The sequence below is a fragment of the Pelodiscus sinensis genome, chromosome 1 (genome assembly GCF_052426305.1).
Source record: "Pelodiscus sinensis isolate ZL-2025 chromosome 1, ASM5242630v1, whole genome shotgun sequence".
In the NCBI taxonomy this organism is placed as follows: domain Eukaryota; kingdom Metazoa; phylum Chordata; order Testudines; family Trionychidae; genus Pelodiscus; species Pelodiscus sinensis.
In genome coordinates, this window is record NC_143052.1 from 316,883,639 (window position 1) to 316,910,674 (window position 27,036).

General features: G+C 42.9%; 1 protein-coding gene across 1 annotated transcript in view; it reads right to left on the minus strand.

Moving 5' to 3' along the window:
• The window catches only part of DDX10 (DEAD-box helicase 10), a 294,078-nt gene that overhangs the window by 204,764 nt on the left and 62,278 nt on the right, over positions 1-27,036 (minus strand). Inside the window, exon 13 of the mRNA XM_089775640.1 lies at positions 21,159-21,606. Coding sequence (XP_089631766.1) covers positions 21,159-21,606 — 448 coding nt within the window. The remainder of the gene's footprint in view (positions 1-21,158; positions 21,607-27,036) is intronic.

The window sequence follows — 27,036 nt, forward strand, 5'->3', positions numbered from 1 at the left end:
CATCCAATATCACCACATAAAGAAGCAGATCTTAAGATGGTTAAAGAAAACTTAGTTTGATAGCATTCTGCCTGACATGGAACTACTTAGCAATAGTTGGTGTTGTGAAATCATCCATCCTTTATTATTCTGTCATTATGGTCCCCGCTTCATTATGGTCCCCCGCTTCCCTACATCTACAGGATAGATATACCAGAGAACATTTCAAGTCCTAGCCTTAGAGAAATTTGTGCATATCATCAGAACAGCAGTGAAGTTGCAACATTTTAAAAGGCAAGACTGGTTAGTCTTCTTTCCAGAAAATGCACAAAGAGCCCTTGTTTTACTATTTCCTAACAGGGGATCAAAAGCTTTTTTTAACGTGCATGAGAATTTTAAACCACTAATTTCACTACCTGCACTATATCCTACAGGTTTGTTTTCAAATTAGCATATAAACAAACGTAGCTGTAATACAGAGCTAAAAATATAGTCAAGCTGACGCAAGGACACAGAATTCTGTAAGATTTATCAAGTCAATTAAACAGAGATTAGGCCTAGCGGGATAAATTTACTTAACTTGCATATATTAAAAATTCTAAAAGCATATTGTCTCAGTAGTTAGCATTTTACAGTAACAAGAAGTTGCGTATTTTGCAGCCACCTGCAGAGTGCCACTTAATACTACAAAAGTTTAACAAAATAAAAGAGATATCCTGGTTTTTGCATCTACATTCTTGAGCAAAAATCAATCAGATCCAGAAGAGGTTTGCCAAGTACTACCGATGCCTTGTCAAAGCAGTAGTCTCAAGACAAGACAGAAATTGTGCTGATAGTCCAGGGGAAGTAGAAAGAGGGGAAACATGTCAAATAGACCAAGATTGTCACTGGCCATCTGTTGGAAGCATGCAGTATATCTGACCTATAGATTCATCAAGTCACCAACTTAAACTAAAATCAACATAAGCAAAGCTTAAATCAGTTTTAAATGTATTTAAAACTGATTTGCACTGCTGTTTGATGCATTTTTCAAAGCATTAAATTGGTCATCTTTCCTAGTAATGACTGAATCTTCCAAATCAGGGACTCTGGTCCAGCAACATCTGTGGTCCAGCAAGGCCACAGATGTCACTAGACCAAAGAGCCCCAGGAATGGGAGCCAGCAGGGAGAGCATAGTGTCTGAGGAGTCCCAGCTGGGCCAACAGCGGCTGGGCAAGGGAACCCCAGCATCAGCAGGGCCAGGAGTAATCAAGGAGCTTCCACAGATGTGGAACTCGCAGTGTCAATGGCATCAGATGGCCGGAGAGCCCCTGGCAAAGGGGCTGGTGGCAGCGGAAGAATCCTGGCCCCAGCAGGGAACTCCCTGGTGACAGCAGGGCCAGCCTGTTGGCCCTGGCCAACTAATCCTGGGAACCCCAGGAAACCACTGGCCGCAACAGGGCCACCGACAGCCAGGCCACAGAACTCCAAGGAACACCCGGAAGTAGTGGGGTTGGCAGTAGAGAAGTTAGAGAAGATAATCAAGTAGATAAAATTTCCATCAACTACTCGATTAGTTGATAAGGGGGTTCTCTGCAGCTCTGCTTTTTAAATGTAGTAAGAGCCTGGTGGCTCTTAATACATTTCAAAAGCTGAAGTACAGCATCTGGGACCCAGCACAAGCCAGGACTGCTCAGCCTTGGCTTGTGATAGGTCCCCCACTGCGCCTCTGCCTCCCCTGTCCCTCCCCGCAGAGACAGGGCTTTTAAGCCAGCTCCCTCCCAGCACTGGTGACTGTTCCACCCTCTTGCTGCCTCTGAAACAGAGGCAGCAGAAGGATTTGGGGGGGGGGGGGGAAGACTACCTGATTAGTGTCTCAACTATCCGATAAGTCTAGGCTTATTGGGTAGTCAACTACTCAACTAGTCACTTATAACCCTATTTGGTGGAAGCTGGGCAGTCGCAGACAGATACACCTGGTAAGCCTCAGAGGCAGCGAGGCTGGCAGCAGTCAGGTGGCCCTGGCTGAGAAACCCCAGGGAACCCCCAGTGCAGCAGCAAGCAGCAGGGCAGGGATCCTCAGCCAGACCAGTGGCAGGGTGGGGAGCCCCAGCGTTGGGAGCCCTATGGAGAGGAACCAGCAGCAGGGCAGCCAGCAGGGGAGCATTAACCTCCCTTGGTCTGGGATGGCTCAGGTTCTGAGGGTGCCAAACCATGAAGGTCCAAACTGTACAATAGAACCTCAGAGTTATCAATTGACTAGTCAACCACACATCTTATTTGGTACTGGATGTATGCAATCAGGTATCAGAGAGCTTCCCCCCAAAAAGCAACTATTGTACAGCATAGTACATTGTTAAACTACTAAAAATTAAAGGGAAAATTAAAAAAAATATCTTGACAGGATAAGATACTGGTTTCTGGACTAGTTTCACTTAAATTAAGATTGCTAAAAACAGCATTTTTCTTCCGCATCCTAAAGTTTGGAAGCAGTTTTAAGTCATTGTTCAATTGTAAACTTTTGAAAGAACAATGTTAATATTTTGTTCAGACTTCTGAACAATCTTAATTTCCAAGGTGTTCAGAAATTTGAGGTTTTATCCACTGTATGAACAAGCCCACAGTAATCTAAAAACGAGGAAAAAATACTTGGTGACATGTCTAGAAAGTCATAGGATTTTAATGGACGCAAATGTTTATTTCATTAAAAGATAAATACTTCATACAAAAGATAGTGTCTGCCAGGCACAGATATTCAACAAGGATTTTTTTTTAATAAATATCATTCCGATAAACCTAGATCAGTCACTGGTGCCGTGAGGCAGTCAGAGGTGTGCTGCAGAGAACAGAGTTCACAATGGTCACCCTTAAAGGGGTAGGTGACTTTTTTACTTGCCGACCCTATTTTTCTTTTTTTTTTTTTGCTCAATAACCTTTCCTTGACCTCTTCCCCTCCCCCCCACTCCCACTTCCCAATCAAAAAATCTTTGGTGTTCCTCATCAAAAAAAAATTGTTTGGTGTTCCTCCATCTTAAAAAGTTTAAGAAACACTGTCCCAGGTCAAGACTTGCAAAAGCCTAAATTTTAGTCTAGGTTCCTTAAATCCACATTTAGGCAATGAGTAAGCGGCTAGTTTTCAAAAACACGGGGTACTTGATGGATCCTTAGCTTCACTGAAAGCAGTTAAATACTCAGTACTTTTGAAAGCCAGCTGACTTTAAGTTACTTAATTTGGATTTAGAAACTTACTATTTTTATAACTTGTAGCCCTTAACTATCTTCCTTGTATTATGCAACTAAATTACCAAACACTATGGGCCTGGTGCAAGCTAAAAGATCTATATCATTTCACTTTTATGGAAAAATCTAGATCCATATCCTGAGAAAGCATTTTAAGTTACACTCTTACACATCAAAGAAAATAATATTTTCACAGTCTAGTTAACTAAATGAACAGAATGTACTGGATTTGCCTACTTTTACTACTCCAGAATATCACCTCAATTGAAATATTACAGCTGAGAGAATGCCTTTACATTACTGGAACCAGGGATGTTAAATTTAGATTAATCGGCTAATCAAGTAGTCGATGCAATTTGCATCAATTATTTGATTACTCAATAAGGGCACCTCTACCTTTGAAGCTGCTACAGGGTTGTTACTTGACTTCAAAGGTGAAAGCACTGTGGGGAGCACGGAGCCAGAGGGGAACTCAAGTAGTCCTCCGCTGGCCCTATGCTCCCCGCAGCATTTCAAAGCAGCAACGCCACATGGAGCCTGGGGTCAGCGTGGGAATCTCCAGTTGACATCAGGCTCCACGTGACATTGTTGCTTTGAAACGCTGCGTGCAGCCCGGAGCCCAAGGCTGCATGCAGCATTTCAAAGGAGCAGACCCTGGGCTCCACGCACCCCCTTTTCCTTCCCTCCCCCCCCCCCATCTCTTTATGATAGAGGCAGTGGGGGAGGAGGGGGAGAAGCAACTAGTGTGTCAACTATTTGATAAGGAAATACTTATCGGATAATCAGCTAGCCTTTCACATCCCTAACTGGAATCCAAAACTTGTACAATACCATTTACAAATTTTCACACTATAGCAATAGTTCTCAAACTGTGGGATCTGGGCCTTGTTATAATAGGGTCTCCAGAACTGGCATTAGACTTGATGAGATGCGGCACCTCACCAGCCAGGGCCAAAGCCCTTGAGTTTGAATCCTGTGTAGCAGGGCTCATGTTACAGCCCCTCCACCCCACAAGGCTCAAGCCCAAGAGCTCTGGCTTTGAAGCTTTGGCTTCTGAAGCATTGGGCTTCAGTTTTGGCCACACCAGGCTTTGCAGTTGCCCCCCTACCCTGGGCTGCAGGACTTCAGTGGGCTCAGGCTTCAATCTCACCTTCTGGAGTCATGTAGTAATTTATGTTGCCAAAAGATATTATGGTACAATATATTGTCCATATATTCACTCTGCTGATACCATTATTGGACCTAACCAAGTGAGATATAAGATCAAGAACACATTCCTGCACATCCAGAAATATAATTTATGCAATCATGTGCCGAAAGTGTCCGTCTGCTATGTATGTTGGACAAAAGTCTCAGACACTTCGCCAAAGGATCAATGCCCACAAAACAGATATCAGACAGGATCACAAAGAAAAAACAGTTTCTTGCCATTTCAACCAGAAAGGACATTGTCTCAACGACTTGATTACCTGCATCCTGTTTCAAAGGCCTTTTAAGACTTCACTTGAAAGAGAATCCTCTGAACTGTCATTCATGCTTAAATTTGACACTTTACACTCAAGTTTGAATAAAGATGCTAATTATCTTACCCATTACAAAGATAGCTTCCCCAATTTTCACCTCTAATATCATTAGCTCACAGACATTTACCTCCCCGCCCCACCATCACCCTTCTGTTCTGAAATTTGATTTGTCCTTTTCATATCTGTTCATTTTTTTAATTGTATCCTTTGGTATATATGGTTGTGACAGTTTTCTTCCACTATTTGATCTGAGGAAGTGGGTCTGGCCCACGAAAGCTCATCACCTATTAAACCATTTTGTTAGTCTTTAAAGTGCTACATAGTCCTGTTTTTTGTTTCAGCTACACCAGACTAACACGGCTACATTTCTATCACTATGGTACAATGAAGTTTGAGAGTCCCTGCTCTGTATTTTCCCTGGGGGCATTCTGCACCAAAAATTAAAATTCTGCAAAATTTAGCTATCAAAACTAACACTATTTAATCACACTAGTTTTAATTATTTTGGTAATTTATTTCAAAATACTTGTCAGTAAGCACATCTGTAACAATACAAAGACACAAAATTTCTACAGGAATAGTTACAAAAACCCTATAAGCACCCAATTCCTGTTTCTCTGCCCCCTATATCTCATCCCTGAGCCTAGTAGGGGAACCAGACACCCACAACCCTCCTTCCCCCGAGCCCAAGTGGACCCTTCTCCCCCAATACACCCTAAACCCCCCTCATTCCCAGAATACATCCACGGGTCCATCTCCCATACAGATACTGATATTCCCTCCCCACCAGAACCTGGCCACAGGGCCCCACCCCTTATCCAGCTGCCATACCCCTTCACTCCAGAGGCCAGCTAGAGCCCCTCTCAGCCCAGACACTCACCCACCTCCTCCCCCAAAGCCCAAGGATCGAAAGGGAGAAACAGCCTGATGATTGGCGTGCATAGAATTTCCTGAATACTGCTCTCTCCTTCCTTGAGAGCATGTTGGGACCTGCAGCTTCCAGGAACCCTCTAACTCCCTCCCCCTCTCCCCAGCAGTGTCTAGGTGTAAGCTGGGCTCTGCCCAGTCCAGTGACCCGTACTATCACTGTAGCCTCTCTGTGAGGGGGAAATTCTATGTGCATGTTAATTTCTGCAAAATTCAGCATTATAGAGAGGTGCAGAATTCCCCCAGGAGTATACATTCTGCTCTGTCTGAGGACGACAAAGTCTGTCCCACTCCTACCACCTCAAATACCCCGAAGTTCTGCCTTCCACAAACCAACATGCTGAAAGTGAGCACAGACTGTATGTTTCAAATACTGAATTAATCCAGTACTATATTTTATCTAGCTAAATGTTAAGTAAAAAACATTAGGATTATAAAAAAGTAGAAGCGCAGCAAAAACATTTACTTGCTAAGTATTTCAAAAGGTCAGGAGGAAACTGTGCTTTTGCTGTTTATGCATTAGAAAAGCAATTTAGCAGTATTCATAATTATAGACAAATGTATGGATAATTACTCAATTTTAATAAATAGATAAGCACCTTAATGGAAGGTATTAGTTACATCTTTATTCTTGCCTTTTACAGGTTTCTATGGCAACCCTAACAAATGTGAACAAACACTCTCAGCCCTCTAAACGCAGTCCTAGCAAGAGAACTTGACATATTCCATAGACTTGTCTCAGGAAAGATAAATCTTTCAAAATTTTGGTAGAACCAATAATGATGTAGTCAGAATCCACCTACCATGCTACCTGAATGAATTATTTGTAGCACCCTAAAAATCTTCCCCTATTATAGGACAAACTGCTTTAATTAAAATAATTTCTCACAATATTAATATTCTTACTCTATTACTTGCATTTTTATCTGAATGTCTAACAAGAACAAGAAAGTGTACTTACTTGCTTTTTAATATTCTATATGAGTCACTAATGTGATTTATCAATTTTCTACGGTCACTCTTTTGATGCACTTAACTGAAGACAGTTTGGGGAACATTCAATTCTTGATTACCACCAGGAAACCATATCACTAAGTCTCATTTTAGATTACAAGATCAAACACAGAAGTTAAGAAATGTCAGAATAGAGCTTGCCTGTGCAACCTTAATTCAGTGCCCTTGTACATATGCATTATGAGACAGTCTCTAATTATATAATCACATACATTTTTCCCCTCACAGGACACCTACCTTATTCCCACTCGGACCCTTAAAGATTCCCAATTCCAGTCTCCCCCCCAACAAGTCCCTTTTGTCCGGACATTCTAGTTTATACACATGCACACCACATACACCCTTCTTTTGAGAATATTTGGATCACCATCTGGGTTACATAAGATTTTTTCCTTCCTTCATGCTGGTTGTTACATTCTGGGTAGCTTCTCCTTGACGGAGTCTCCTTTCCTTGCCCGCACGTGCCCCCCTCCATCTCACTCATACGTTCCCTGATCTTACCTGGCCAATGCTTCCTATTCCTTTATAGAAAATCCCCTAGTTTATATGTCCACCTCCTGTACCCAGCTTTTCTTTATTCTGTTTTTTGGTAAATGCACTGCTTTAAAAAAATATATACCACTCCTCAGAGCACAGGGGAAATTGCTTTCCCTTAAGGAGACAGTCATTCTTTAACCTAACTTGTATGCGGTAAAAGCACCATCATTAACCTGAAGTATTCTATCCTCTGCCTGACTGTACATGTTACCTATGCTGTCCTCAATGGATACACATACACAGGCCACAATTTCAGGATAACTTTAGAATAACTTTGAAGTATCAGTCAAATCGTAAATTACACACACATGGCCCAACCAGTTAGATTCATGAGAATGGTGAGTATCGCAAACTCAACAAGCCTCAATCATTTTGCAGGAAGTAGTTGTTTTTAAATAAAAATACTGAAATAAACACTTCTTGCCTACATCAATAGCTTCCTTCATGACCAAAAGACCAAGCATTCCTCATATAGCACATGCCTTCTTATCCATTTGTAGCCAGACAGATTCCCCCTTGTCACATCAATCTTGCTTGCCCTCTAAGATGTCTGTATACAGGGCAGAGAAGGAACAATAAGGAAAATCAGCATAGCCATTAAGCTTTGATCTGCTTTGATGCGAGATCAGGATATGCAAGTTTTTCTCTGACTGAGTAACGATTAAGGCAATAAGCTGAGCTCGAGGCTGCAAGAAGTGCCCGGCTGGCACCCATGTTGATACGAACACACACAGCCGTCCCTGGGAGAGGAATCCCCCACTCAGAAAAGAATGCCCAGTACTTCCAATTTAATCCTCTCAACTCTCTCTTACAAGTGTAAATTAAGTTCACAACTCCCTTGTAAGAACTGGTGTCACAAAAGACAGACCAGCACCATTTGGCATCACAGATAAGAAAGGGAAATACGCGACCCAATGGGTATAAAGGTGGGTACAGCAGCGCACTCACTTTTGAGTGTCAATCTACCCTCTACCTGCTGGTCGGGTTAGGTGTTTTGACCTCCCGAGGTTCCACAGGGACGCCCACCTCGTATTTTCCTCTTTCCAAGGAATTGAGGGACCGATCCTGGCCTGACACGCTAGAACCGAGCGATGCAGAAGGGGGTAAAAATTGTACCCGTATGTGTCCTTTTGTTTTAGTGCATGCATAGAATATAGCTCTTTAAAGATTACGCTGTCATTTGGTACCATTATTCTCTATTTTCTATCTTTATTTTCTTCGTAACCATTTTTTTAAGATTTTATATATATTTATACACACACACACACACACACACACACACACATATATTTGCCAGCAGTTAAGAAATAGAACAATAGCCATTGCAACCATATGATTTATAAGCTTCCTCAATAAACCTGTAACTGTTTAAGCTTTAACCTGACTCTTTCAGTTGCTGTAACAGAACCAGGCACAATTTAAAAGAACTTCAGCCGGTCTTAAGGGACAGATATAGGGAGAGGTTGGGCGTTTGGATTTGTGTCACTCCCAGGTGGCAGATCCACTGGGGCACCTTTCAGTCTTTCCCTAAGGCTGCCCGCTGCGAAGGAATTACAAATTCTAGCAGCTGAAATCTAAGGTGTTATAAGCTCTCCCTGTAAACTTATTGGGCGCCCGTCAACCTCCTCCAGGTTGCCCGCTGCAAGGGACCCCGGTCCCAGCAGTTGAAGTCTCGGGTGTATAGCACATACACACTGCCCTGACCATCAGCTGACACCATTCTCCCAATTTGACACCATTCTCCCAATACTATCAATTTGATAGTAATTTGAAACTATCAAGACTGGTTTCATTTTTCAAATCAAACTTCTTACCAGCATTCTCAAGCTACAAATTTCAATTGTTTCTTCACCATCTAAGTTAAACACTTCTCTCTCACCTCTGATTTATTTCTTAATCTCCTCTCTCCATATCTTGTAAATAACTCACTAGTGGCTTTGCTTTCTTTCAACTCCTAATCACTGTTCTGCAATCAAAAAAGGTACTTGTGGCATAAAAGCTCTTTAACAAGTATTAAAATGATAGAATTAAGTATGAAGATGCTTCTCATAAAATAAGACTAGCTATAATATAAAAAATGTCCAAGTTGTTTACAAGATTGATTCATTTTGGTGACCAACAATTTACTTGTCTGCAAAAGAACAAGTACCCAAAATATTAAGTATGAAGATGCTACTTTGTACATCATAAAAGGAGCCTAGCTCTAATGCAGAATTGACAAGCTTTTATCATCTGTTTCCATGATTCCCCTAAATAATTTACTCATATGCAAAAATGTCTTTCTTGAAAAAAGTTACAGAAATTAGTCATTTATGCTTTCTACATTTTTAACGCTGACAGTCTTTTTTAATAGCTCTGCAATAACAATGCTGGAAAGTTTAAATATAACATTTCACTTGAATTTGCGTAAACCCAAGAGAAAAAATTACCAGCTGATGTGGTATGTAACTTTTTAAAAAGGCTTCCATTGTTGAGTCAAATTGCAGATGCCTGTTGGTGTATGTATTGTAATTAACTTAAGTTCCATCAGTCAAAATATTCAACCATCAACTCCCACACCCTTTCCCCCATACTTAAAGAGCTGCGGAACATCTGCCAAAGAATAACTTCATACATTTGATCTTAACATATAGTAATGAATTGAAGTCTTTAATAATCCAAATACTGTTTCTTCTCTTGAATGTTTACTTTATCCTGAGTATTTAATAACACCTCTCTTAACAGTTCTTATTTTGTGTTCCTGTCCTTTTCCTCCACCCCTGCTACCCACTCTTAATTTTCCTGTCTTCCCGCCCTTTCATTAGTTCCCTCGTCTTCCCCCCATCTAGTGCAGGACTACGGTGATTGGAACAAAATACCAAGGGAAGTTGTGAATTCTCTATTTCTTAATATCTTCATATCAAGACTGGATGCATCTCTGAAACATATGCTTTACTTAAATAGTTACTGTGTCCAATAAAGGTTAACTGTGTGAAATGCTTTAGCTTATGTTGTTCAAAAAATCCAAACCAGATGATCTTATGGTCCCATCTCATCTAAAATTTATGACTAATCAATCTACTTTGGTATGAGAGGACCATAAAACAAACTTAAAATAGTAGAATCATTTCAGTTAATCCTGTGACCAGGAGGTGCACAGCAACACAACTATGGGAGAAAAGAGAATTATTAGCCTGGCCAATCAAGCAATTATTCTTCATCAAGCTGGCTAGTAACTAATTATTTCAGCATTCAGACTTGGATACTGAACAAGGAACTGTAACAAATTTTCAATTGGCACAAAAGATCTTGCGAGAGTCGCTATCAATTGGTGTGACATAGGATATAACATTAAAGGAGATAGAAATCTTCTGACATCAGTACCTGGGCTCACCAACTGTCAGGAGGAGAACATGTCTCATTAACTGGATATTCTTTTCTATACACAGTTAACTCAACTGCCTTGGTCTCACTTGGTTTCACCTTGTTCTGCCACTCTCTCCACACCACCAAGGTGATGAGTTTCAGTATCTCATTCATCCACTTCTCTAAATTCTCTCTACGGCAGGCTTTCTTCCAAGATACCCTATTCTTGAAGCTCCCTTCCTGACCTGGTCTGCTAGCCCACTCACCTATCCTTAATCAAGCATCCCCTTAAAATGTATTTCCTGAAGCTAGTTAAGACATTTATTCCATTAATAGAAATGTTTTGAATTGACCCTCGCTGAGTTACCACAATAAATTATTGGTTTCACTCAGGAGTTTTCATTTCAGCCCCTTCTCTGCTTCTTTATGTCATGTGTAAGTAATAGCTTTCAAGTCCCTCAGGGCAGAGACTTGGTCCTCTGTATAAGGAGAAAATCTAGCAAACTTGCTTGCATGATAAATAAATTGGAACAATATCCATTTATCAGACAATCTTCATAAGACACTTTCTGGCATAACCCTACATAAGAGTCACTTGCTGTGTATGAAATTATAAAAAAGAGAAGTTACTCACTCTGTGCAGTGACAATGGTGGACAAATATGGAGAACCCATCTATTGGGGGTGAAAGGTCATGATTGCAGCCAGGTGAACTCAGAGTGACGAAAGAGATCAACTTTGTTATTTCAGGTGCATGATGTATTCCAGTATAAAATGGAGTGGAGCCATAGATGGCTGGACTCGAATCTGGGTGCACCACTGTGTAAACCGTTGCCATTTGTACACGTAAGTATTACATGTCGTTTATCTCCTGCTATACAGTAGCACTGTTCTCTCTTGTTGCTAGCACTGTTGCTCCGCTTCCGAGAACCAGATAGATACACCATGCTGTCAGGTACAGTGTTTGTGGCTGGGGATGAAGTATCCCTCCCTTGTTCTGGGTGAGGAGGTCCGGGAGGGATGCAAATGGGCAGAGACGACATAGAGACAGTTGATAAAGACACGAAAACCCTTTATGTTGAGGTCAAGATGGGGCTATTAGAATTACACGGGCCACCTCTGACTGTATCTTCCAGAGAACTCTGGGGATGAGAGGGATAGGAGAGAAGGCTTATAACAGGTGAGGATTCCATGGGAAGAACATTGAGTCTCCCAAAGAGTTGTATCCTATGCCCACTCTCAAACAGTATTGGGGACATTTGGAATTTTGGCTTGTTGCAAAGAGGTCTATCTGCGGTCGACCCCAGCATTGGAATAGATAGTTGGTGATCTAACTGTGCAGTTCCCATTCCTGCTCTGTGAGAAAGTGGCAGCTGAGGATATCAGCCATGGTATTCTTGTCTCCCGGTAGGTATGCCACCATGATGGTTATGTTGTGGCGAATACACCAATTCTGGAGACAAATCGCCTCTACACATAGCAAAGGGGATCCAGCACCCATTTGGTGGTTGATGTAAAACATGGTGGTCGTATTGTCAGTGAGGATATGCACCAAAGATCCCTGAATATGTGGAAGGAAGTACTTGCATGTCTTGTGAACCACTCAAAGCTCAAGCAAGTTGATGTGGAGCCTGGACTTATCTTTGGACCACTTCCCTTGTGCATATTATTGTTGGAAGTATGCACCACAACCTAGAAGTGAAGCGCCTGTAGAGATTTGTTTGGATGGTTGATCTCAGTGGAAGGGCACCCCCTGCAGAGTTTCTGTGCCTGGGTCCACCACTGTAAGGAGGTAAGGACTTTCAGAGAAGGACACAGCTCTTGCTGCAGTGTCTGCCGTGTAAAGGGCCATCTGTAGAGATGTACGGGATATAACATACCCCTCTTTAATGATGGCTTTGAGGATGGGTCTCCTATTATCTGGGAGATGTTGCATGAATTCTGTTAGTTTTCATTGTTGTTGAAATAGTGATAAGCGAGTAGGGTTGTGTAGTTAGCGATGCAAAATTGAAGGTTGGAGGAGTATATTTTTCTCCCAAACACATCCAGGCATTTGTGGTCTTTGTCTTGTGTATATGTTTTGTACTGAGAATTTTTAGACCTTGGTTTGCAGCATCAACCACTAAAGAATTGGGTTGAAGGTGTAAGTATAAAAAGTCCACGCCTTTTGATGGGACGAAGCATTTTCTATCAGCCCTTTAGTTGGGCGGGGGAGTCATGGCTGGTGTTTGCCATACTTCATCGGCTGCTTCAAGTATTGCCTCATCTAGAAGCAGCACAATATTGGATTTTGTAGAGGGCTGAAAGTTCTTTAAAAGCTTGTGGCGTTTTTCCTGCACCTCTGATAATACAACCTCCTGACTGATGGTCACCCTTTTGAATAACTCATAAAATTGTTTTAGGTCATCACTAGGTGATGGACCATCTGGGATAACTACTTCATCAGGTGCAGAACACGAGTTATCATTTGATGGCGTGTCAAATTGTTGGAAGGGAAGATCAAGGATGATTCGCCCATCCTCAAGATCTATGCCCTCCAATGGAAAGTGCAATGGATCAAAGTGTATAGACAGTAATAATCTATGTGCTGGTGTAGAAGGGGCAGTGGAGCTGCGTTGTAGTGCCCAATAGCAATAGGGGGATCATCAGCTATTATGCTGAGAATAGTACTGCCACTCGGGGTGCCACGGGGGAGTATTGATAATGCCTGTATGCCTCGTATGATGCATGTGCTGTCTGGGGTCAAGTGTTGTGAGGAGAACACACTCCTTGTATCCCCCTGGTAGGCACTGAGCTGTGAGAGTAGGTGAGAGTGTGGTGAGGGCGGAGAGCCTCTTATTGATAATGGGGAGTGAGAATAGTGCTATGCCGAGGACTTGGCCAGGGATCTGGTTCTCGTTCTCCTGTCATTTATTGGTGGAGCATGTGCTTTGCATGTTGGGGAATGACAGCAGCTTGATTATTTATGCCTTGGTGCCGAGTCTGCTGGTGCCGGCAGTGGAGGTATCAGTTTTGTTGAGACCCGGGAAGATATGGGGTTAGTCTGAAGCATGGAAGGGCAGTTGGAGCTAGCCATGTCATTTCTGGGTGGCAGAGGTGAAACCTGCATCAGCAGCTCACACTGCGCTGGGAATTTCACCAGTGCTGGAAGTGACACAGGTACCAATAGTGCCTCTGTTGATTTGGGGCCCTTGGTAGGTAACCTTTTTGATGGCAGGGGAGCTGGTTTCACAGCCTGTTTACAGCATGTTTTTGAACCTATTGGTGAGGAGGCTCGAGATTTTCCAATGCCCAAGGTGCCAGGCTCATCTCCCTTACGCATTCGTGAGGGGAGGGACTGGGCTGGTGAGGGCTTCATTTTTTACTGCACTTTCTGCAGTGAAGGACTTGAGAGGTTATTCTGACCTCTCTATCTCTGCGAGCTCTCACTGTCAGACTGCGACAATGGACGCATTTTTGTGAAACACGCACCTCTCCCGAACAGCGTATGCATTCGCTGTGACCATCAAAGGCTGGCATAGAGTCCCAGCATTTTTCACATCTTTTGAAGTTAGGAGAGCCCGGCATCTCTACCGGTGGTGGACTATGTGGCTTGCAATTGGGACTGTTAGTTATTTTGACTAAACTATAAACAAGCTGAAGGAAAGAAACTGGTAGCTTTTTTTTTTTTTAATTTTAACTGTTTTATCCTTTTCCCCCCCCCCCCCCCCCCTGATGTGCGCTGAGGAGGAGAGGGTTAGAACTCTGTCCTTAGCCGAGGGCAGCAAAGAAAGAACTGGGGGGAGTCAGGCTGTGCGTACTAACTTCAAAGGCAGGCATATCGCATACTGCTCACACATGCGCAGCCCAACTGGATACTGCTCTAAAAGTCTCCCATCTGTGATGCCGGGAAAAGCCTAATACCAACAGTGGAGCACCCATGGAGACATCACTCAGAAAACTTGGGTTATTATTTTAGCAGCACCTGAAGGGCAAAAAAACTGCATGCAACGAAGTGAAAGGAAGTGTGATGAAGAGGAAGTAATAAATTATAACCGCTTTCTGGGAACACTCCTTCACACACTATTCAATTAGAAGATCAATTAACATCCAAACTTAAAAACATAAAAGCAGGACATTCAGGATATACTAATTCTATACCAGTCTTGCAAAATAATATTTATTCTCTTACTTGGGCTAGTAAACTTCCATGACACTATTACAAGGTTGCACTCTATCTTTACCTAGTACCATATTAAGCAAGTGTTGTCAGGTCTCAGAAGAAGGCCAAAGCAATTCATCCTAAACAGAGGTCCATAATTCCAAGATGAGATCAAATTAGCACAGAACTTCCTGAAAATAATACACTTGCACGGGCATATCGAGCACTTATGCAAGTATTCTGAAAGTGCAAGCCAACAAACTCCAAACTCTGGGGATATAATGGAAACCAGTTAAATAACTAGCCACTAAATTTGCAGGTATTTCAGCAAGTTACTATATTTTAGTTTTAATTTTACCTCTACACAAACCATGACTAAATCCATCAGGTTTAAGAAAGCCATAAAGAGCCGTTTAGGATTAACAGCTTTCTCCTATCACCTTTTGCGTCAAAGAAAGGTGCTAATGATGTTAGCATTTGTAACTGCACACAAAAAATGTTCCCCTGCATTGCTGATTCATAAACAGAATATTTCCTGATAGTACAGACTAATAATAAAGTCATAATACTGGCTCTATTGTTAAAAGATTGATTACTAAAATAATACTTGTCTCAAAATTTGTGAAACGAACACATTTTTTCTCCACCAATAGAAAATTTTGTTACAATGGGGCAAAAATATGCCTACCCTCATTCTATGCCATATTCAACTCTCCTGCCATAGACCTGATGGAAAGCTTGCACTGCAAAATCGGTGTTTTGACTTGGACCAGTTACAATTCTTTTTTCACAGCTAAAAAATGCTAGTGAAAACAAAATTTTAACAAGCATCCACTTTATTCAGTACTGTACATGAGATAATTATGGGAATGAGAAAAGCTGTTATATTCTTCCATCAACAGCTTCCTAAAAGAAGCCAAGTATTGCTTCAATCATGTGTATCCATGTTAAGTGTCTCTGCTCTTTTCTATCTGTCCTTGAAATAGAGTTTAGTTATTTCCTACTGAAGCGTTCAGGTACTTCTGCTACTTACAAATCACTAGTTGTAAATCAACTAAACTAACAGTCTAAGTCAGATGCAGAGTGGATTTGATTTAGATCAGGAGAGGATTCAAACCTGGAGGAGGGATATAGGAGCGGTTATAGGCATGCACTCAATGTAATCTCTAAATGTGCATATGAAACATTGTAAGCTTAACAATTAAACCATACCATTTCTTAACTGTAAGATTTTAATTGTTTGATTGAAACTGTTTTCCACTGAAATACTTCCAAGTACAGTAAAACTCCATTAGTCCGGCATCCAATGCTCCGGGACTCCTGATGGTCCGGCACCATCAGGAACCCGGAAGTGCTGGGGCAGCCGGACAGGCTTCCCTCATTCAGCTGCTGCTGAAACTGACCAGCAGCTGAATCGGGGAAGCCGGGAGCAGAGCAGCTGGGGTGCTGCCGGGTTGGTCTCGTAGCGCTGCCCCTCGGGGCTGCGGGACCAACCCGGCAGCACCCCAGCTGCTCTTGGGGACGCCTGGGGCAGAGCAGCTGGAGTGCTGCCGGGTTGGTCCCGCAGCGCCAAAGGACGGCGCTGCGGGACCAACCCGGCAGCACCCCAGCTGCTCTGCCACAGGGGTCCCCAAGTCAGCCGCTGATCTGTTTCAGCAGCGGCTGACTTGGGGACCCCTGGGGCAGAGCATCTGGGGTGCTGCCGGGTTGGTCCCGCAGTGCCTAGGGGCGGGCGGCGCTGCGGGACCAACCTGGCAGCACCCCAGCTGCTTTGCCCCAGGCGTCAGGATTCAGCCGCTGCTGAAACTGACCAGCAGCGTCAGTTTCACCAGCAGGCTGAATCCGGACGCCTGGGGCAGAGCAGCTAGGGTGCTGCGGGGTTGGTCTCGTAGCGCCGCCCCTCAGTGCTGCGGGACCAACCCGGCAGCACCCCAGCTGCTCTATTGCAGGCATCCCCGATTCAGCTGCTGCTGAAACTGACCAGCAGCAGCTGAATCAGGGACGCCTGGGGCAGAGCCGGACTATCATAAAGGGGGGGGGGCTATGAGGGGTCTGGGGTGGCATCCCCTCCCAACTCACTCCAGACCCCTCATAGCCCCCCCTTCTGATAGTCCGGCATATCTGATAATCCGGCACCTCCTGGGTCCTAAAGGTGCCGGATTATCGGAAGTTTACTGTATGTATATCTGTTAAAGCAGAGGCATCAAGTACATTATCTAACTGCACACTTAGTACTGAATGGGAGTATATAGCAGTATGCTCTTTAAAGTAGATCATCATTGAAAATTGTCAGTCTAAGGCTCAACATTTTAATTTAATTATTCCCTATATTTTTCAGTCGAAGAAAGTCTCTTACTGATGGCTTACTTTGTTCTTTAATCTAGAAATGTGTACCATAGAAATTGTATGGAAGGATTCAAACATAATGCATCTTTGGTTTGCTGTTTTATTTATCCATTTCATAGATATTAAAATTATATATTAAGTGATGATTACAACAATGTATCACATGCTTTGCTTTGTTTGCTTTCTGGATAAATATGAAGTTACTTTAACAGCAGAACTCAAGGGATTTTGGAAGCATGTATATTATTTTTAATGAACTGATTTGAAAAATCTTAGTTTGTATTTGTATTTAAACTAAAGAAAAAATCTAGAACTTTGACAAGTTACATTTGAGTTACAAGTATTGTTGAAACACAGACTATAAAATTTCTCATATTGCATGATAGGAATTTTAGTTTGATGAACTGTCAGAATTGCACAGGAATTGGAGCACTAAGACTTTTGATTGCATCAACTTGTTTTCACAAAGTTTTCTCAAATATCCAATGTGGGATTCTAAGATTCTATACTTGGTCCATACGTATAGGAAAATTCTGAGCTTTAGATGATTCTAACAGTGAAAGGCTAAAGTGGCATAATCTCTAGTCAGCAGCAACCTATTTTAAACTAGCTATGTTAAAATGTGTTTAAGTAACTGGTTAACTGCTGAAAATTTCAGCCATACACACAGAGGCTGGAGGGAGGATTAATCATATACATGGTTACACTTTGTTAATATGATTGATTAATCATATACATGGTTACACTTTCAAATCCCAATTTTAAACAATGACAATGAACAACCTTATAATAAAGTGAAAGCTTTGTTATCCAGCACTCTGTCAACTGGCATTGTCCTTAGCCATAATACCGCCATGTGTTCAGGCCCTCTCACCTCACTCCCGCCCATCCAATTGGCCATTATGGTGCTTCTGACAGCCAACGCTGCCGGATGACATCATCATCAGGCATCTCCTTCCCCCTCAGCCTGCCTCAAGCAACCGGGAGCTTGAGCTGTCAGTAAGGGGAGGAGGGGAAGAGGGGCGCAGAGCAATAAGCTTTGTTTATCAGACTCATTCAGTTAACTGTCAACCCCCATTCCTCATGAGTGCCGGAAAACAAAGCTTTTACTGTATTTAAAAATATGTTTGTAGTTGCTGTGTAATTTATACCAAGAAATTTGCTTATATTAAAATAAACATTATCAATGAAACCACTGAAGCAAAGCTCATTTGTGAATTCCAGAGACCCTTCATACAAATATTGTATTCCTTTCAAAACAGTTGTATATGGGGAAAGGGGAATAAAGCACATAAGGAGCAAGAAAAGGCTATCAGGATGTACCCAGTTAAACTCGGATGGCTGAAAGCGGAGACTGGACAAGAGAAAATGGATCACTCTATAAACAGCCCTGTTTTGTTCACTCCCTCTGAAGCATCTGGCACCATCCATTATTGGGAGCCAGGATACTGGACTACATGTACCATTAGTCTGTCCCAGTATAGCCATTACATTCAATTTTTTGCATATCTTATAGTAAAATAAGTTTTGAAGAGATTTAACAAAATGAAGCAAACATCACTTTTTTTTTTTTAACTCAACTTCATAATCTACCAGCTATGGTCATGCTCAAGTATATCATTTTCACCAGCACTTGACTATGAGATGAGCTACTTGGAGTAGGGATGTAAGGGACTAGTCAGCTATCCGATAAGCATAAGCTTATCTGATCGTTGAGTAGAGACTCAACTAGTCACTTTCCCCCTCCTTTGCTGCCACTATCAGAGGCAGCAAAGGGGGGGAGCAGGAGCCAGTGCTGTGGGGAGCTGGCTTAAAAGGAACAGAAGTTCCAGCATCGATGGAGCACCCTGAAATTCAAACTCCAGAAGACTGACTGTCACCAGGAAGTGAATACATGGCCTAACACAACTACTTCAGATTTCCCCCACCCCCCAAACTGTGGAGGTAAAATACCGTGAAAAACATTCCTTTTGCAAATTTTTTAGCAGGCTGGCCAGCAGCGTGGCTCAGTCTTGGCTCACGCTGGGTCTGGGACCTACCCCCACTGTGGCTCTGCATTTGAAGTGCATTAGGAGTCACGTGGGCAGGCAGCCCGGCTCAGTTTTGTCTTGCGTCAGGCCTGGGCACTCAGATCACACCCCCCGACACACACATACAGGGGCTGCTGCCACCCTGTGCTGCTGCCTCTATATATGATCCATAGGGGAAGCTGGTTTTTAAACTGGCCTCCCTCACAGACCTCTCAAACAGAGACAGCAGCGTGGAGTGTCCGGGGCTCCTTGGGAGTGTGGCTGGATTGCACAGGATGCCAGCCCCACCCTTGGGACAATAGGATAGTTGAGTAACTGATAAGAATTAATGAGGTTAATTGACTATTCAATTAACACATATTTACTATCCCTACTTTGCATATCATCTTTTAAGAAGCAAACCTGTTAAAAAAATAAAATTCTAAACATAGCAAGATTAAATAGGTTCCCTATCTGTATGGAATAGGGAACTGGTATTCCTATAGAAAAGGTAAAAAAAAGTCCTCTACAACCTAAATTAAACTTGGCTTTCATTTTACACACACTTTAGCAATTCTTCCCCCATCAATACATTACCTTTTATCAACAACCAGGTAGTACTCCCTTCACAGCCCATATGCAAAATCTGAGTTACCAAAGGCAGGATGTGTTATAAATGAATTGCTATCTTAGGATCCAACAATCATTCCTTAAGAGGCATTTTCTGCCCATTTTTCCCCTCTCTCACCTTCCAGTTATTTATGTTACCTACGTACAACACTCATGGGCCAATCAAGGAAAGATTTTTACACGAGTTCTCTTCATAGAAGACAAAATTTTAAACTATAAACTTCAATCTAAATTAATTAAAAAGAGCTATTCAACAAACATAAAACTCAGAATTTAACAACAAATGCTAGAAGAGCAAGCCATAAGGCATATTCTCAGGTATCATATAACACTGCCTGTAATAAGGATGTTAAGAACTAGTTGACTAGTCCAGTGTTTCTCAGCCAGTGGTACGAGTACCCTTAGGGGTACTCCGAAAAGTCTGGGGGGTACGTCAACACAACTGAATTTGGAGAAAACTGAATTTAAGTTTTAGAGCGTTTTACTATTTTTGTACTTTTTATACCCAAAAATGTCATTGCCCGCCCAGCTACGATTAAGTTGTTTAAACAAATGTGTGCGTGTCTGAAAACTGTAGGTACTGGGGGTACTTTTTTTCAGGGGGGGGGAGAAGGGGTACTTTATAAAAAAGGTTGAGAAACCACCTCAAAAAGTTAAAGGCAAAAGCTTATTGGACAGACAGTCACTAGTTGATTTCTCCTCTCCCCCTGCTGCCTCTATCAGATAGAAGCCGGGGGGGGGGGGGGGGGGGGGGGTACTTTAAAGGGGCAGCGCCACACTTTTCATAAATATCACAACTGTATTTAATAGAAGAATATTTGAAAAATGCTATACGTGTCAGAATATCAAGCAAAGAGGGATACTGAGGTGTAAAGCCACATACTCTTGCCACAGGAATGAAAGATCTATATGAATACTGGTCATAAACCTTTGTAACTGATTTACAAGAAGCATTCTCTTAGCTACTGGCTTAACTCCCAACAGCAAAGGTCTCATTAAAAGTAAAATTCATGGTGTGAAAGATACATTATTGTAAAGAACATCTGTAGTGATTTGTATTAGGAAGTGGTGCATAATGAATTACAATGAGGTTCCCAGCTTCATGAATTGTAAAACCTTATCCATTTAGTTAAGGTTATGGCTGTCTGCAGCTACATTCCAAGAGAACTGGTAAGTGTAAAGACTTACTGTCAAATTTCTCAGGTATCTCGGTTATGAATAATATAATGTAGGCCACCCATCAGGTGGAATACTGTTTGTTCTTTTACATACATACAAACACACACGCACTTAATATAAATATATAGAAACAGTAATATAGGTCATGTAACTTCAATTAGGGCCAATTCCGTCCTGACACACAGCGGCAACTCATTTGATAACACATTAGCATTGTGCAGGGTCAGAGTTTTTCCCCTTCCTCTATACTCTTATGCATGTTGCATTACCTTAGAATGGCATTCATGAGGTTCACACAAACACACTTACCGATACTGCATGATCTTTAGCTTCCAAACCAAAAACGTCCTGTCGTTTCACAGTCAGCAAATCAAGCTCTCTAAAGTCGTCGTCGTCGTCCTCCTCCTCCTCAAAGAAATTAATGGAGTCTGCCTTTGGAATCTTATTTATTGAAGAAACTTCTTCCTCTTCATAGAGTTCCTCTGACTTAATGCCCTCTTTGCCAATCACTTTACTGAGGAGATCTTCCTCTGTTTCTTTTTTTGCCTCTCCTTTGATTCTTTGAAGAGTAGACAACTTTTCATTAAAATCAGTTCTGCTTTCCTCCACCTCTTCATCACTTACTAAGGAACTTTTATCTTCACACTGCTCTGTCCCACTTAAGTGGCTTTTTCCATCCAATGACTCATTCACAGACAATTGTTTCTGGGCTTTTTGAAGAAATCTTACCCGAGGTGCAACTGCAAGGCCAAGGGAGCTAAAGCATGGGATTAAAAATAATAAAAAATTAATCTGAAACTGAAAACTATTCTGCTAAATTAGAAGCAGGGGGTCTGTATTTAAATATTGATCATGTATAATGTATTTAGAAGAATCTCCTGCTTATTTTTTTTAATGTACACACAGAACTGGAGAGTCAAACTGCTGGAAAAATGCAATCCAACAGATACACAGAAAACAACTGGAAACATGAGGAGCTAATTAGAACAGCAATGCTCAGGAAAAAAAAGTTCTCCCAAAAGAAATCTGAAGTGGCAAATTAAATTACATTTACAATAAAACATGATGGTACAAATGACAATGCAATTTAGTACCGCAGAGGCAGAAAATTCATGTCACACACACACAAAGGAAGCAATGGCATTCATTATTGCTAAGACTAACTAAAATACTGTTCTCGGGTCTATGTACCTTAGTCCCAAAAAGACCGGGAAGAATTGAGCAAAGTCTAAGAAAAATTATTAAGGCCACAACTACACTCGAGACCATACACATGTCCACACATGAGCTTGTACTTTACCCCACCTATTGTGTGCCTCTAAACCAGGGGCAGGCAAAATGCAGCCCACAGGCTAGATCCGGCTCACCGACATCCCAGAGCCTAGCAGGAACCTAAATCAGGCTCTTTTCCTGTTGCACCTTCACATGCCCACTCAAAGTGACCGGCTGCAGGGGCCACATGCTCTCAGTGTGCAGCATGCTGGGGGTATTGCTCCCACCCCTAGTACAATCTCACAGCTCCCATATGCCAGAATGGGAGCTGCCTAGGCTGTGCTTGCACCACAGGCAGTGTGCAAAGAGCACATGACCCCTGTAGCAGTCACTTTGAGCACAAGCAGCAGGCAAGAAGCCTGCCCAAGAGTCCCACTAGGCTGCTGGCCAGATCCTGCACCTGGCACCCCATCCCTCCCTTCCCCCAACCCTCTGTCCCTCTCCAACACCTCTGCACCCTCACTCCTACACCCATAACTCCTTCCAGAGTTGCACCCCAAACCCGTTCCAGGTCACAGACCCTGCCCTAGGTCACAATCCAAACCACTGCACCTCCTCCTGTATCCCTACCCAGGTCACAACCCAAACCCTTTGCACCCTGCTCTTGCAGTCATACCCCCTCCCAGAAACTGCACCCTAATCTTCTGCCTAAGGCAATAACCCCCCCTGGGTTACAATCCAAACCTGTGCACCCTCTCCTGCTCCCCTTCCCCAGGACAGATTCTGCACCCCCTCCTCTAGGCTCTCTTCTGCCCAACCTCCATCCCAGACCACTTTCCAAATTCTTGGAGTGCCTACCCCTGATTTAAAGCCATAGAAGCACATGTCCAAAGACAAGTAGAAGGCAATTAAGCTAGCACATCAAAGAGGTGTGGGAAAGTACATGCTTCAGACCTGACCCTTACCCAATCTATACAGGTCCCAGTCCCCCCCACTCTCATTCACAGCAGCCAACAGTACTGATCACTACACAGTTGTATTCCACCACACTCCTTTGATCAGCACAGTTGACTACTGATGCTGCACCAAGAGCAGCTGCCAGGCTCACTAACCACTCCCGGTGCTGATCAACATGTGGGTAGAGTACATCCTCCTCCACAACTTCATCCAAAGCAGCAGGAACGTTATCTATACTGGGAAGTTTCAGAGGGGCCAAAGGGCGCAGGTATTCACTGCATTCCATCCAATTGCAGGAAACATGAGGCATCTGAGCTACCAAAAGGTCCCCTGTCCCTTTCTGGATCTAGCCATCTTCAATAAGGCTTCTGTTTGTAAGGGGGTCATATGATTACAGTGGGTAGATGAGCAGAATATAGACACCGTGGAGTCTTCCATAAGGAAAGTAGGGGTGTTAGATAACATATATTTTACTAACTGTGTAGCCACAAAAATTTTATCAGTTACACAGTTACTAAAATACTACTGGGGGGGCAAGGCTGGAACCAGTGCACACTCAGCCCCACTCCTGCGTAGTCCCCCGCCAACCCACACTGCTGTCTCTTATACAGAGGCAGAAGCACGGGGGGGAGGGGCGCTTCACAGAGCTGGCACACATGGAGAACCAGCTTGAAAGCCAGCTTCTCACATATATCAGCTCCCACTTGCCCCCACCCTCTGTGCTGCTGCCTCTCTAACAGAGGCATCAGCACTGGAGTCAGGGAGCAGGCAGCTCTGTGGGATCTGGTGCTCATGGGAAGCCAGCTTTTAAGCTGGCTCCCTGCAGCACCAACTCCTGCCCCTGCCACCCATACTGCTGCCTCTGTGAAGGGGGCGGGGGGCAGCTCTATCAGCATGTGCAGGGACCTGGTTTAATAGATGGCTCACACCTCCCCGCCCCTTGCTACCTCTGATAACTTATCATCCCTACCTTATCCTCCCTACCTTCAGCTAATGCCAGCTCCAGCCCTGGGGAAGCTTGGCGTGGCTGCTCGGCTGCCCCTGAGGAACACCAAGGAGCATAGCAACAGAACAAGCTACCTTTACTTCTGCTCTGTTTCTGGCAGTGGTGCTGCCTGCAGAGCTGAGCAGCTGGAGTATAGCAGCTGCTGGCTGGGAGTACGGCTCGTAAGGTAGAGCCACCACCACCACCAGTACAGAAATAAGGATGACATGGTATGGTATTGCTACCCTTACTTCTCCACTACCACCTGCAGAGCTGGAAACTCAGTCAGCAACCAATGCTTCTTTGGCCACCCAGCTCTGATGGCAGCAGCGCAGAAGCAAGGATAACATGGTACGGTATTGCCGCCCTTACTTCTGTACTGCTGCGGACGTAGTACCATCATCAGAGCTGGGCTCCTGGACAAGAGTCACCACTCTCTGGTCACCCAGCTGTGAAGACAATGCAGAAGTACAGGTGGCAATACTGCAGCCCTCCCTAAAATAACCTGGTGGCACCTCTGCAACTTCCTTTTGGGCCAGAAACCCCCAATTTGAGAAACACTGGTCTCCCCTCTGAAATCTGTAAAGTACAGGGTAAAAGCACATAAAAGACCATATTTGAAAGTGGGAGACTAGATTTCATGTCGCATGTTGGTTTTTCATGGCCGTGAATTTGGAAGGGACCCACCCACAGTAGAATACACATAGGGACTAGCTCTTGAGAAAAACTGCTGTTTCACTGTCTTTCCTTATCCAACACTCTCTCCACTTTTCCGTTTGAATCACTTTTAATGTCTCCTTAAAGCTTTCCTGAGCTCCTTACCAAAAGTGTGTTATCACTTCAGACACTTCAGTACATGAAGTATGTGATAATGATTCACCATTATGAACTCTTCACAACAGTATTGCCTAGCTTTGGGACTCAGGAACTCAACCAATCAACAAGTATGTTCATTCTCATAGACTTTAAGCACACAATGAAAACAATCTAGCCAAAAACACAAGTATTACAAAATGTTGAGAAGCGAGAGTTTAATTTTCCCAATGTATACACGGTATCTACTATCTTTCCCCCTACCAAAAACAAAAAACAGCCCAACCAAAACTTCCCTTTTGTCAAAAAATGAAATTTACCAAAATCCCCTTGTCTTGTGATCACTGGGGTATTCAATACTTATTGGTGAAGTAATTTAAATTTAACACTTTTTTCTTTGCAGGTCATAATTAATGCCTGAATTAGCCACTCACTCTGAAAATGCCTTGTAGGACCATTTAATATTTTATATTGCCTGTTCTCAACCACAGCACGTTCAGGGTTATATATATTACATACATGAACATTCTCCCTGGAGCAATTTGCAGCAATGGGGTTTTGAGCAGGGCTTTTCAAAGCAGAAAAGGAATGGGAAGTTTCTATTCAGTACTTTGCACACATTCATCAAAGATCCACTGATAAAAAGATTTATATTAAAACATTTATATTAAAGGAAACAATTGTCTATCTTACATTATTTTAGCATTTGACTATTAACTGCCTTGGAAACAAAACTAAACTCTACAAATTAATTTATTTGATTAACTGAAGCAGGAATGGTGAAATGAAGCAGATGTAACCCAGTGGCAGAAGTCACTCATGGCCCAAATCAGAATTAAGGCCCCATATACTCAGCAGTTACCCCTTTACACGTGGGGGGATGGAAGGGAAGGTAGCAGTGGGGTGAGGAGTGAGGGGAAGGCAGAAGCCAGCTCCCTGTACATACTGGCTCCAACCTGCCACCATGCGCTGCTGCTTGCTCTCCCCACCCCACCCCGGCCTCTGATTCAGAGGCAGCGGGGGAGGAGGGAGCAACCTTGTGCATAACCATTTAAACTTGTACATTGACATATCCCTAACCTAACCCCCTCCCCTTTTTTTGAGAGAGAGATTGATTGATTGATTGATTGATTGATTAAAATGAGGATTGCATCCTGCTCAGAAAAGCAGAAGGCAAATTACATTAAAACTATTTTGGGGGCACAAGGCATAGTTTTTGAGGTTGGCAATGCCATTTTTGTTTTTCAAAAAGATATAATATGCAGATGGCTTATGTTCTGGGATCACACCTTACTGACACAGTCACCTGCAAGTGATAAAATTGGTTACCAGTTCAAATATTTTGTGGGGGACTTAACTAGCATTTAAGTTTGGTACATTTGCTATCTGGATCCACATGACCTTTAAATTATTACAGCTAAAACCCAAAACAGAATGTCTTTGATCTTCAGTCCCTTCTTCCCCACTGTATCCTAACTTCACAAGTTAGAATTGCTGAAATGACTATTTACAAGCAGCTTATTTTTTAACCAAAATGAGGCTACAATACCTTGCAGCAATTAAATTGTGTATATTATTCCTAAGTACAAACACTTACACGTATGCTTAGCGTTAACTATGTGAATAGTGCCATTCAAATTAGTATTTGCAGAGTTTGGGCCAGTGATGGAAAGTAACTAAATAGAAATACTTTGTTTCACTACTCAAGAACTTTTTTTTTAATATATTTGTACTTTACTCAACTTATTTTTGTGATACTTTGACTACTGAATTCCTTTTTTAAAGAAAATATTGCGCTTTTTACTCCACTGCCATTTCCATAAGCACTTAGTTACTCACTACTTTCAGCATCCAACTGACAGTTGCACAAACCAGCATTCTGTTTTGCTAAAGCACAGCTGCATGAGCAGAGCATCCAATCATCATGCAGTGATGACTTAAAAAAACCCACCACCGACAACAAAAAACGAACAAGCACAGTGACCCCGCCAATTAAGAAGCCTTTTAACAGATGCATCAACACCTTTGCATTCAAAAACAGTATCTGTGCAGGGGTGGGGAGCCCAGAGCCTCGCAGCCCAGATCCGGCATATTGGAGAAAAGAAGCATGCCATGCACACGGCTGCTCCCCCTCCCCCTGGCTGTGGCAATGCGGTGCTGGAAACCGCTCATGGCAGAGTTTCCCTGCCCCCACCTCCCATATCTCCCCCCCCCCCCCGC